At 27.5% G+C, this 11,959-nt stretch overlaps 2 protein-coding genes across 2 annotated transcripts; both read right to left on the bottom strand.

The window, feature by feature from the left end:
* Nucleotides 1-1,268: 1,268 nt before the first annotated feature.
* Nucleotides 1,269-5,870, bottom strand: LOC108755252 (odorant receptor 4-like). Its single transcript, XM_018498153.1, has 6 exons — nucleotides 5,855-5,870; nucleotides 5,095-5,370; nucleotides 4,125-4,579; nucleotides 2,584-2,709; nucleotides 1,775-1,930; nucleotides 1,269-1,331 (listed from the first exon to the last, which is right to left on the bottom strand). Exons 1-6 carry the CDS (start codon nucleotides 5,868-5,870, stop codon nucleotides 1,269-1,271), a joined length of 1,092 nt encoding a protein of 363 aa, XP_018353655.1.
* A 531-nt stretch (nucleotides 5,871-6,401) lies between these two features.
* LOC108755358 (odorant receptor 47a-like) lies at nucleotides 6,402-9,175 on the bottom strand. The gene is made up of 4 exons (XM_018498287.1): nucleotides 9,167-9,175; nucleotides 7,097-7,216; nucleotides 6,684-6,839; nucleotides 6,402-6,455 (listed from the first exon to the last, which is right to left on the bottom strand). The coding sequence occupies exons 1-4, from the start codon at nucleotides 9,173-9,175 to the stop codon at nucleotides 6,402-6,404; spliced, it is 339 nt and encodes a 112-aa protein (XP_018353789.1).
* Nucleotides 9,176-11,959: the final 2,784 nt, after the last annotated feature.

The following is an 11,959-nucleotide window of genomic DNA, read 5'->3' as shown; positions in this document are numbered from 1 at the left end:
TATGTATAATTACATATAGAGAAAAGGTATGTACATGTTTGTATGTATAATTACATATAGAGAAAAGGCAATATATGTATTTTTCTTTACTCTACGTATAGAATACATCATACATCTATGTATAGATACATCATATGTCTTACTATTCCAAACATTTCTAATGAAAAGATCCCGAATGTTCCAATTGTCAATGAGAAATCATAGATCGATGTACGAACATTAAGTCTTTCGCATTTTTCGATGGTAGATCATAACGCTTGTATTCATATACGCCATATTGGTGCTCTGAAAATTGTAATTTTTCGGATTGCATTAACATATATTATTGTTTTATCTCTGCCATTTTCGATATTATATTATTCTTGACGCATGAATTATTATAGATATAAGATAATTAGATTAAGATATATATATATATGTATATATATATTTGTCTATTACAAACATTTTCTCAAAAATTTATCTTCTTTTTTTCCGAAGAAGTATTTGTTAATAAAAGACATACCAAAACAAAAGATATACGAAAAATTTTGTATACGTGATATGTCTAATATACTCTAAATCGCTTTTTGATGATTAAAACAATGACCATCGACGTCAAGGTACTAATCATGTAACTTTTCTCTTAGAGCAAAAAAAAGATGGAAAATGTTTCCGTTAACTTTGAATAACAAAAATTTGTATTTTTTACATTTTTGCCCCAAGGAGAAAATTATATGATCGATATCCCGATCGATATACCCTGATGAATATGAAAGATACTGATACGGAAGTGATGACGAATGTCTCAGTTTGATTTTTTTATCGCGTGTTTCTCTATTTTTGCTATCTAATTTGAAATAACAAAAAAAAGAATATCGAATATGATTTTTTTCAGTACAATTTTGTTTACTTTGTGTTATATGATATATTTACAAGTGCGTGAAATAATTGAATGAATTACTGTCAGCGATAATTGATTTCATTAATTATAATATTAAACATTATATCATTATCAGTTTGATAAGGATCAATAACATTTATTTATTTAATAGTTTCGTAATCAACTTTTTAAAATTCTTGATTTGTTTCAGTCTTATTTTAAAATATAAACATTTGCCGATTCTTTTAAACACACTTATAAAATATGATGCAGATAATTTGTTGCATATTAAAAACAGAAGCTAAATATTGTATTCTTAGTGTCGCATTGATTCTGTTTTATTTAATAGTAATAGTATAACTGTACAACAATTATTATCATAATTATAGCAAATTTTAGTCACGGATTATTCTTTCCGTTCGGTTACCGTAAGTAATACTGAGAGATAACCGAGCGAAGTTCTCACAATCTGAAATAAAATGACATTTGACAGAAAATTCAACATACTTACATATTCATATACAATTGCGTAACTAATAGAATCAATGAATCAATCACTCTATTGATTAATAGATCAATCAGTTCAATGATTGTTCAATCAATCCTTTGCAATGTTTGTAATCGATAATATCAGAAAAATATCACGATTGATTTATGAATGAATGGGTGAATCGATTGATCGATTGATTGATTTATTGATTTATCATAATGTTGATTAATTTATTGATTGATTCATAAATTGATTTATTGACTTATTGATTGATTCATCAATCGATTGATCGATCAATTAATAAATCTATTAATTTATGAATTAATCACGAATTTTTCTACAATATTGCAGATATTACATGTTAGACAATATAACTTACAATGTAATTATTTATAAAATAATCATTTATACAATATTGTTACCTTACTGAACATCTGTAAAGAAAATGTGCTGAATTTCCCAGCAGTTAAGCAAAGAGGCGCTGTCGATCTATGTATGATAAATAGAAGATTTCTGGCTTCCTTTCCTGATACATTAAACCAGTTCGATTCGTACGCAGAGAATCCTATCTCAGTACTCTTAAATGTCATTAATTAATATTTAATAATTAGTGTCTAAATTTATATAATAATTTTAATGTACGATTAGTATTTTTTACAGTAAATATATTTCTTCTTAATTTACTAGTTGATGAGAAAGTGTAATATTATTTTTTCAAGCAGTTATACTTTAATTTATAAAACGATAAAAAATGAAAGCTAATGTTGATTTTTTGATTAATAAATCATAAATAAGGAATTTATCAACCGAAAAATTAATTACATTTGATTTTTTTATCGTCTTACAAATTAAGATATAACGTACATATATTGTATATGTATGTTTAATATTTGCAATAAATTCTTATCCCTGCAAATAAACTCACGTTATTTGTCGTCATTTTTATGTATTTTTAGCGTCTTTAATGTCAAAATAACGTTAAAAAAACGACAAATAATCTCAATTTGTTTGTTGATATGTTGTACAAAGAAATGAAGTGCAATATATAATATACTCGTATATTCAGAGGTGTCAAAAAGTTTGCAGGTTATCGCTGTATCATAATTCATTGCTAATGTCATTAATAATGTTAACAATGGATTACGACACGGCGATAACCTGCAAATCTTTTAGCACTTCTGAAAAAAATATCCATGAAAGCACATTATGCATATATATTTATGCATCTTACTTGAACAAGTAGCATTTCACCAACGTAACAATAAATATACAAGTGAACTAGAATAAATCCTACGAAAATGATTAGAAAAATTAATTGGAAGGTCATCGATTCGTTTTCTTCTTCCTTTATTAATATCTAAAATGTTTCTGATTTTTATTATTCACATTTTCATATTTTCTGAATTAATTGAAAAAATTTGTGCGCAGCAACATGATACAATCAAACGTAATGTTAACAAAATGTTAATATTACATTTTCATTAGAAAGGAAATAAATGTATAAACAATATTTGATAAAATACTGTTCTCCGAACCAACTCACCGTAAAAACCTGGAATCCTTGAAAGCATAATTGAACAGTACAAGAAAGTATCTGTATTAGCATTATCATGTTGAAGGAATCCTCGATTGTTTTTGCAAACCTTGACATATATGATTAGTATTTTCATTTTTATCGATTTATATTGAATTATGATACGCTAATATTTTGCAAATTACATTTGCATAAACAATTTCTTGTTATATAGACCATATTATATTAGACAAAATATTAGACAAAATATAAATTTTATATTAACAAATGTTCTTTATTTGAACATAATGACATGGCAGGTAATTGAATTGAAAAAATTAAACTTGAAAATTTGTTATGTGTATTCTATATAATTATGTGAACGGAGAAAAAAATTTGAAAAAATTTATTAGTAATTTAAATAATTGACTTATTAGGGCAGTAAAATGAAATGAATGTAAAATTTAGACAATGAAATCTGCTAACATGTTAATGATCATCGTGACTAGCAAGATACTACTTCTATTGTGAAATTAGACGATGGATGTCCTGCTCATAAAATTCTTGGAATGGTACGTTACTAACTCGCAAACAGTCTCCTGCACTGTTACGGAAATTTCCTACTTTTCAGATTTTTCTTCGAGTTTCTAGAGATGTGGAAATCGCATGGCAACAAATTTGGATTGTAGGCCGGGTGCTTCAGTTTATTTCTCACCGACAACTGTGGTTTTTATGCGATTTCCACTCTTTGGAGACCTGTGTATCCCGTCTTTAATTTTTAATGACAGTGTCGGTTTTTATATTGTTGTTGTGCAGATATTATATATAGTGAAAAAGCTGTCCAAAGATAACATAACGATATCGAACTGTCGTTTGAAATTACAGAATCGAGTTCTGATGAAGAATCTGAAATTTCCGTCGGACGCAGCATGGATCGAAACTGTCTGTTTTGATCGTACAAGCCCAAGAAATTTTACAAACAGGCCTCGTCTGATTTCACATAGAAAAAGTGTTGCCAACTATAACAATTGTTAATATATTGCTTCATTTCAATATCTGAATTTTTTATCCGCTGCATTTTATTTGACTGTCCTAATAACTTTAATACTAAACAATTATCTACTGCAGTATAAAGAAATGTATTTTTATACGTAAACTTATTTCGTATGAGGCAATCCTGCGTTCTTTAGCATAAAATGGATAAAAGTTTTTCTTTCTATGAATTATACAAACCAGTTTAAATGTTCATGTCTCATTACAATTTGTCTCAGTTCACTCTTGAACTCTTGAGACGTTTTTATTCCGTTTGGATCGTTAACGAGATTTTTTAGCCTCTCGCGCAAGTTTTCGAATTGGCCGCAGACGTGGAGTACTAGCATGGAAATGAAACTGTCGCTACCAGTATAAGAAACCGTTGCGCTATAAGCAGATAGCATCTGGCATACGCAAATCAGTTCAAAAATCGGACTTCTAGTAATATCAAAAGGAAAATAGGCCGTATAAAGCATGGGTCGAGCCGGGTCATTAGATGAAAATCTGATGATCGTCGAGATCCTTAGAACGATATAAATGGTCACCATAGTCTGCGTTAGTATTGTGCACCATATGGATATCTTTCTCACAAGTTTGGCATTTTTCAGCATAATTGTTCTTTCTTCAAACGTTTGTGACATATGCCAATCTTGGTAGAAGAAGTTGACCAACAACTTCAAAACTTTAAACAAATATTTTCTTTTTATATTTTTTAATGAATTTATGTAAATAGGTTTATTTTATAATTTTATCACTATCCAAGCAGAACAACAAATCATTATGATATTAAAATTATGTCAAAGTGGCTCCAAAATGACCATTAAAAATCATTTTTCAGTCATTTGTGATTCATTTTAATGTCATTTTGACGTTATCATGATATGTTCTGCTTAGATAGATATTACGCTGACAATTTCGCCAAATTATGTCTTTATTGGACATAATCCCGCGAAATGCCGACACGAAATTGTTGTACGAAACGATTACAAAAGATAATTAAGAATATCGATAAGAAAAAAATAATAAAAATATCGTTTCTTACTGTCATTATATCGTTGTTTCATAAACATGGAAATTAGATTGTTAAGTAGCTGATTAGTATTTATAAAAATTAAAGCTTTAAAATTTATAAAAGATAATTCTATTGTTCAAAAAATTAATTTTCTTGCTATTTCTAACGTTCTCTATTCTTTGTACCTTTCCTTTTACGCCAGATGGTGAATGCTTTCATGAAAGAATTCGCGACTGGGATATTAGCGGTCGCCAGGTTTTCGGTCATCATATCCGCATTACCCCAAATGAATACCAAATTCACCGATTGCGGTATACACATAAAGCCTAGCATGAAGAAACTGGCTAGCATAAAGCGACATCGGGAGAGTCCGCTCTTTTGTTTAGGATTTTGTAACGGATCCGGCCAGATGCCGACGAGGCTCAAATTGAATCGATTCCATCCGATCGCGAAATTCAAGTCTATACAGATCGAATTTTGCTTCAAAAATCAACGAAGGAAGAAATTCGATACTGTCAATATGCTAAAAGTATATATTGGGAAGACGTCGACGCGTCTTATAAAATAATTTTGCTTCCTTAAAATAAACAATTTCAAAAAAGGATACATTCCAAGCAGAACATAAAGTCATCATGACATCAAAATGGCGTGAACATGGTTCTAAAATGATTATTAAAAGTCACTTTTTGATCAGTCACGATTCATCTTAACGTTAAAATGATGTTATCATGATCTGTTGTCTACTTGGAATATTTCTTAATTATTTTAAACACTCAGCAATTAGCAGCGCACCATATTTCACAAATATAGGTGTAACAAGTTATTTTAAACGGTTTTGTATTCTCTTCTCTAATTCTCTTGTGAATTTAGATAGGAATATGTCTAGATAACAATTTTATTATCTACAATTCACGTGAGCACATGTGCATCTCTATTCACGCATACCTCGATCAGCATCCATCGATACTTATACGGATGTCAACGATGCAACGACTGAAACATTTTTACGATCGACTTTTTTCCATCCCTTCCCTAAAGATCACGCATGCTCCGATGCAGAAAGTTGATCTACCCTCCGTAAAAGACCCTAAAGTCAAGCCAGAGTGTGTTGCTACTTCGTATTGAACACTTAACGATACTTGCGAATCGATTTAAATAAAAATTTATTGCAATTGACAAAATATGTGAGTTTTAGTTATATAAGTACTGCTAATGTGTTCGATGATCAAGAATTATTATTATTTAATTGTTTAATAGAGATATGTATTATTGCAATATTATAAAACTGATAATTTTTGTCCTTTAAATGGAGGAAATAAATAGTTCGACAATTAATAGTCGAATAATAGTTTGACATGTTGCGCAAAAATGTGTATTTTTTCAATTCGAAAGTGTTGCAGGCAGTGCGTATAAACCTGTTCACTTTGTTATATAAAAATTGATGTCGTAGTGACGAAATTGATTTGTTATTATCTCTTTAGTATCTTTTTCTTTAATCTCTTACTGCTAACAATGCCGATAGGTATCCCATTGATGTTTTCAGAACCTAAACAAAATATAAAATATAGATAAATTAAACGATTTTATATAATTACGATGTATATGCTATAAACGTACGTAATATATGAAATATATATATTATATAAAAATGTAATATAAAAATAAAATTTAATATTAATAGAAAGAAATGTTTCTATAGAAATACACACAAATTAATATAGACAAGTCGCGTACAAACAAAATAATATATTTTCTTCTTCTAAATTTATCTTACTGTTCCGAACATTTCTAACGAAAATATTCCGAATTTTCCAATCGTCAATCTAAGGGGAATCCTAGATCGATATACAATGAACATTAAGTCTTTTGCGTCTTTCGGTGGTATGTCATACCACTTGCATTCATACACGCCGTATGTCATTTTGGTGCTCTGAAAATTACAAAGTTTCACATGGGTTTTCTTTTCGTATAGTGAGTTGATCATGAATGTTTTAAGAACTTTTTCATTTTTCATTATGAACAGTTTCATACAATTAAACTCAAAAACTTTCACGGTATATAAAATTTTTACTTTATTTAAAAAGTGAAAGTAAATTTTTGCCTTTTATAGTGTATATATATATTTGATAATTTATTAACTCTCTCGAACACATGATTCGGTCAAATTAATTCACTTAATTATCTCACCTCCGTCATCAGTCTTTCAGCTGAGTAGCAGTATGCATACATATTTGTCAATAGAACAACAAAATAAAATGACAAAAAAGTCATTTTAATAACAGGCACTTTCATATTATCTGTTATTATCTGAAAATTTACATTTTAATTGTTGTATGTAATAAAGCAATGTGCAAATCTAATATAATATATTATGTTGTGAACACAATATATTATGTTATATAATAAAATATTATTTCCAGCAAATAGAGAATACAACCATTATATAATGTTATGTAATAGTTGTATAATTATATAGCAATTATACAGTCTTCTAAAAAAAAATTTAAAATATTATAGTAACAAAGTTCTTGGAAACTTTAGTAAAAAAGTTATTAAAAAATTTTTATTTTAAACAGTAATTTTTGGGGTAATAAAAGTTTAGATATGGCCAATTACATACTAAGTTTAGACGGCCATCTGTACTTAAAGTTACGCATGCAATGAGCAATTTAATGAGCGCTGGTGAATGCTAATTTCAACACGCTCATTAATACTCATAGGTGACTATTTAAATTATGTAATCTGTAATTGGCTGTATTTAAACCGTTATACAATATCTCAGAAACTATTGTTTAAAATAAAAATTTATAAATAACTTTTTTATTTAATTTTTCGAAAACTTTCTTGCTGTAACATTTGGAGTCATAAATTTTGGGACATCCTGTATACAGTTATATAAATATTATATTCTGTGTTTGCAGGGATTAATGAATTTAATATCTACACATTTAGTTCTTTGATTTTGTTTTCGAAAAAATGTAAGAAGAAATATATATGTATACGTAATCGTACTTACTGTGAAAACTTGAAAAGTTATGACACATATCTGAAAAGTAGCAGCTAACACATGCATAAATAACACTGGACTGTAGCAGCCGTCGATGATTTTTGCGTTCCTTGAAAATTTGTACTCACTTATTATACGTTAACGACTTATAACTTGGATCTCAATGTATACAAATCTTTAAAAAAATTTAACTTGTTTTTTTATATTATTTATATGTTGAATTTATATCTTGAATCTATCCTAATTTATAATTTAATGTAATATCTTTTATCATTTATAATGATTTTATCATTGTTATAATGATTTATCATTTTTTAAATCGATTTTATTTATTTTTAAATCTAATAGTCCAATTTCTTTCTTGTTAGTCCTTAAAACCAGCATATATTTTCAAAAAAAGATTGATAATAAATTTTTTTATTAATACCTTGTGAATACTTTTCTTGTGTGATATGAGAGGGATAAGTGTTAGCATTATTTTTAAATTTTTTTCTCAAAAATGATCTCTTATTAAGAAATGATTATATTATAAATTCATAGTATTAAATAATGGAAATATCATGCGCCAGATATTCTCTGACGTACCTGATGAGATGATTATGTCGTACAGCGATCGCAGCTAAACCTTCTCTAAATCTCGAGGAAGATATAGATTTGCTGACTAATTCATTGATCAGATTGTTCAGCGTTGTCCGTAGATTTATCAGTTGCGCGCACACTTGTAGTACGAGTATCGAAACAAAACTATCAATGGTGTAATTAGCGAGAATTGAATATGCTCCTCCGGATAGTTGAATAAAATAAGTGATTTCGTAGAATGGACTGTTTTGGAGATTTCCTAATCGGTAGACGAGATTCCGTTGAGGCTGGTTTATAGTTTTAAAGAATTTCAGTAAATGCAAAGAAAGGTAAAATGTAAGCAAGCACGCCGCGGACAAACAACATTTAAAGGATAAACTTCTGCCACGTCTTGAAATCTTTAACATAGTATTTCGTTCCCAGTCGCTCGTAGAAGTTATCCAATCGGTCATGATAGATACCATCAGCGGCCGAAGTGCTTCTAAATTAATACAATATATTAATATAAGTATAAATTACAGATGCAAGCATTTTTTCATAAGAAGATTATCGAATAGTCCGAGCATTTCGTGCTTAAATAAGGGAAATATAACTTTAACATTTATCATAAACGATAAAAATAAATCCATTTGATATTTGTGATGATATATATTTGTGAAAAATGAACTTACTTTCGCCATGATACCAGGTAACAATCAATTTGCTCACTCCCATTAAGCTAAAAGTCGCCGAGACAAAATTTTCCAGTATCCGAGACAGATTACCCCAAGCACGAAGCACATTCATTATCTGAGGACCTGATACGTAAAAGCTCACAGTACACGTAACAATAATGAATCTTATACTTGGCCGGCGAAATTCACTTAAAGGGATATGTGGATCGGGCCATATGCCAAATATCCATAACCATTGGCGAGTCAGGGTAAACACGTAATTCAAATCTAATAAATCAAATTTTAAAAGAAATATCATTGCTTAACTTTAAATTAGATATCGATTTGTTACAGTATTTTTTAACATTTTTTTTAACTACAAATAATTATTCTTATTAGTGAATTTAGAAGCTATTTAAATGTTTATATTTTCCGTAATTGTAGCGTAGGGGAACACTTCTTTTATATTACTTTTTATAGAATTTGATTGGATTCATATCTATATATAAATTTTAGCAGACTGCTCTATTGCTTGTACACATAATAACATGTATTAAAGCAGTAAATAATAAAATAAATAATATTATACTAATGTAAAGTGATTCTATTAAAACAAAATTAAAATTTTTTAATAATAATGTTTCTTCAACATTACACTATTTTTATATGCACACTTATATTTGCTTCACAAGTTTGTCTTTACAAGATCGCTATGCACAAAATTTTATATTATTATTGCAATAAATAGTTGCTGCTTTTATTACATTTCGGTTTTTAAAGAATTACTGCTTTTCTTTATTATACTAGAGAGAAATAAAGGATGATTCGTGCACAGCTAATTGTTTACTATGTGCATCAACTTCACTATTCAAAATCAATCAGTAATTCTATATGTCGAAAACAAACGTTTTCGTACCAGCATATAAAATTTTATTTTCCCATTCACACAAACATTCGTGGAATATAAAATTTTATGGAAAATCTATAGAAGCCTCTGTGAAGAATCTGTGATGCTTTTTTGCGAATTTTTGCAATAAATTATTATAATCACAAATCAAATATTTCTTTTCTTTAATAAACAATTATTTGTTTCAAAAATATTAATATTAATATTTACTTTTTTACTAAATTTGTAAATAAATATTTAATAACGTAATTAAATGGCTTATAGAATACAGTTACTTTAAAAAAAGAAATATTGTTTTGTTTATGAAATAAAAACAAAAAATAAAGTATATGATAAACTAGTATGACTAGAAGAAAATGAAGAAAATGAAGAAAACTAACTATAAATATAATTATCGATGTATATAATAATATTCTATATGAAAGAAGTTATATGATTATATAAGCTTTTCTTTAATTTTACACAAACATAACATTCAGTAATTCAACAAAAATGAACTTTTTTAGAAGATTTCTAAAATTCAAATCAAAATAAAGTTTTTATTAATACACGTATGATAAAAAAAACTTGATTTTTATATATTACATTATATCATACAAGTACTTTATATGATTTAATTCTGTTTTTAATAGAATATCGCGATGCAAACATTTTGCCTTTTTTCGAGACATTCTACCTTTGTTAACATTCATTGATGTTCACGGCACAAAAATTATCGTTTGACTGAATCGTTCTTCACGATTATACCAAACCAATATGATTTTGCGCTTGCTCAGTACACAAAGGATTCAACCGCTACCATCTGTGAGTATTTCTGTAAACCCTTTCGGATCAACAGTTAATAATAACAAGCATGTAATTCTTACATTATTGATAATAGTCGAGTATATCATAAATATTATTTTTTAAGATACAATATCATCATATTAATTAAAAAGTTAAAATACGATACTACTTTTTAAATAAATAATTCATATTGTTTATTTAAAAACATGTACTTGTGCGAAAAAGATATATCACAGATAACACATATAAATACGTCAATATTAATTAATGTGTAAAAAATATATGAAAAATAATAATAATTGGATATACACAATTAATTGGTATTACTCCAGTATTACTTTCTCTAATTTATTATTGTGCCTGAGAGAAATGTAGGTGTCTTATTAACGTTTTCTTTAAAATATGTGTAAAATACAAATAAAGAATAAATTCTTATGTTATTTTTACATAGGTGACATTAATAATAATATTATTATATATAATATCATTAGATGTATAACAAAAAATAAAATATAATGTTCAGCGTACAAATTTCGAAAGAGATACTTTGTTTTGTAGAAAACTGTATTCTTTATTGATATTCTTTTATTCCAAAAATTTCTAACGAATAAATGGTGGATTTCCAATCGCTAATCGATGATAGATCGAAATATAATGATAATAAACATTAATGATAATATTCGGAACGCACTTATAACGATGTTAGCGCGTATTTAACATACAGTTTATATTCAACAGTTTGTTGTTAACAGAAAATAATACTTTTTTTTTCAAATCCGGTAGTTGTTAATAATATTTCACTGTACTGCAACATTTATTGGTACTTTAATGTGATGATGAAAATACACATAGATATTAAAATTTTTAAATTAATATGCAATATATTTAATAAAATTTAAAATTAATATTCAATATATTTAATATTTAATAAATATTTAATTTTTTATTTTATAAACTATACAGAAAACGAAAAAAATTGACTCACTTACCATAAAAACTTGAAAAATTTCAGTTTAAATAAAAGTTAGCGGTTAACATGTGCACAAATGACATTACGCACTAAAACAACAATCTTCGTATTTCTTGAAAATTTATGCATTTCTCTTTCTTATTTATTA

Source organism: Trachymyrmex septentrionalis, unplaced genomic scaffold (assembly GCF_001594115.1).
Source record: "Trachymyrmex septentrionalis isolate Tsep2-gDNA-1 unplaced genomic scaffold, Tsep1.0 scaffold87, whole genome shotgun sequence".
NCBI classification, from domain to species: Eukaryota; Metazoa; Arthropoda; class Insecta; order Hymenoptera; family Formicidae; genus Trachymyrmex; species Trachymyrmex septentrionalis.
This window is presented reverse-complemented; position numbering and strand designations above follow the sequence as displayed.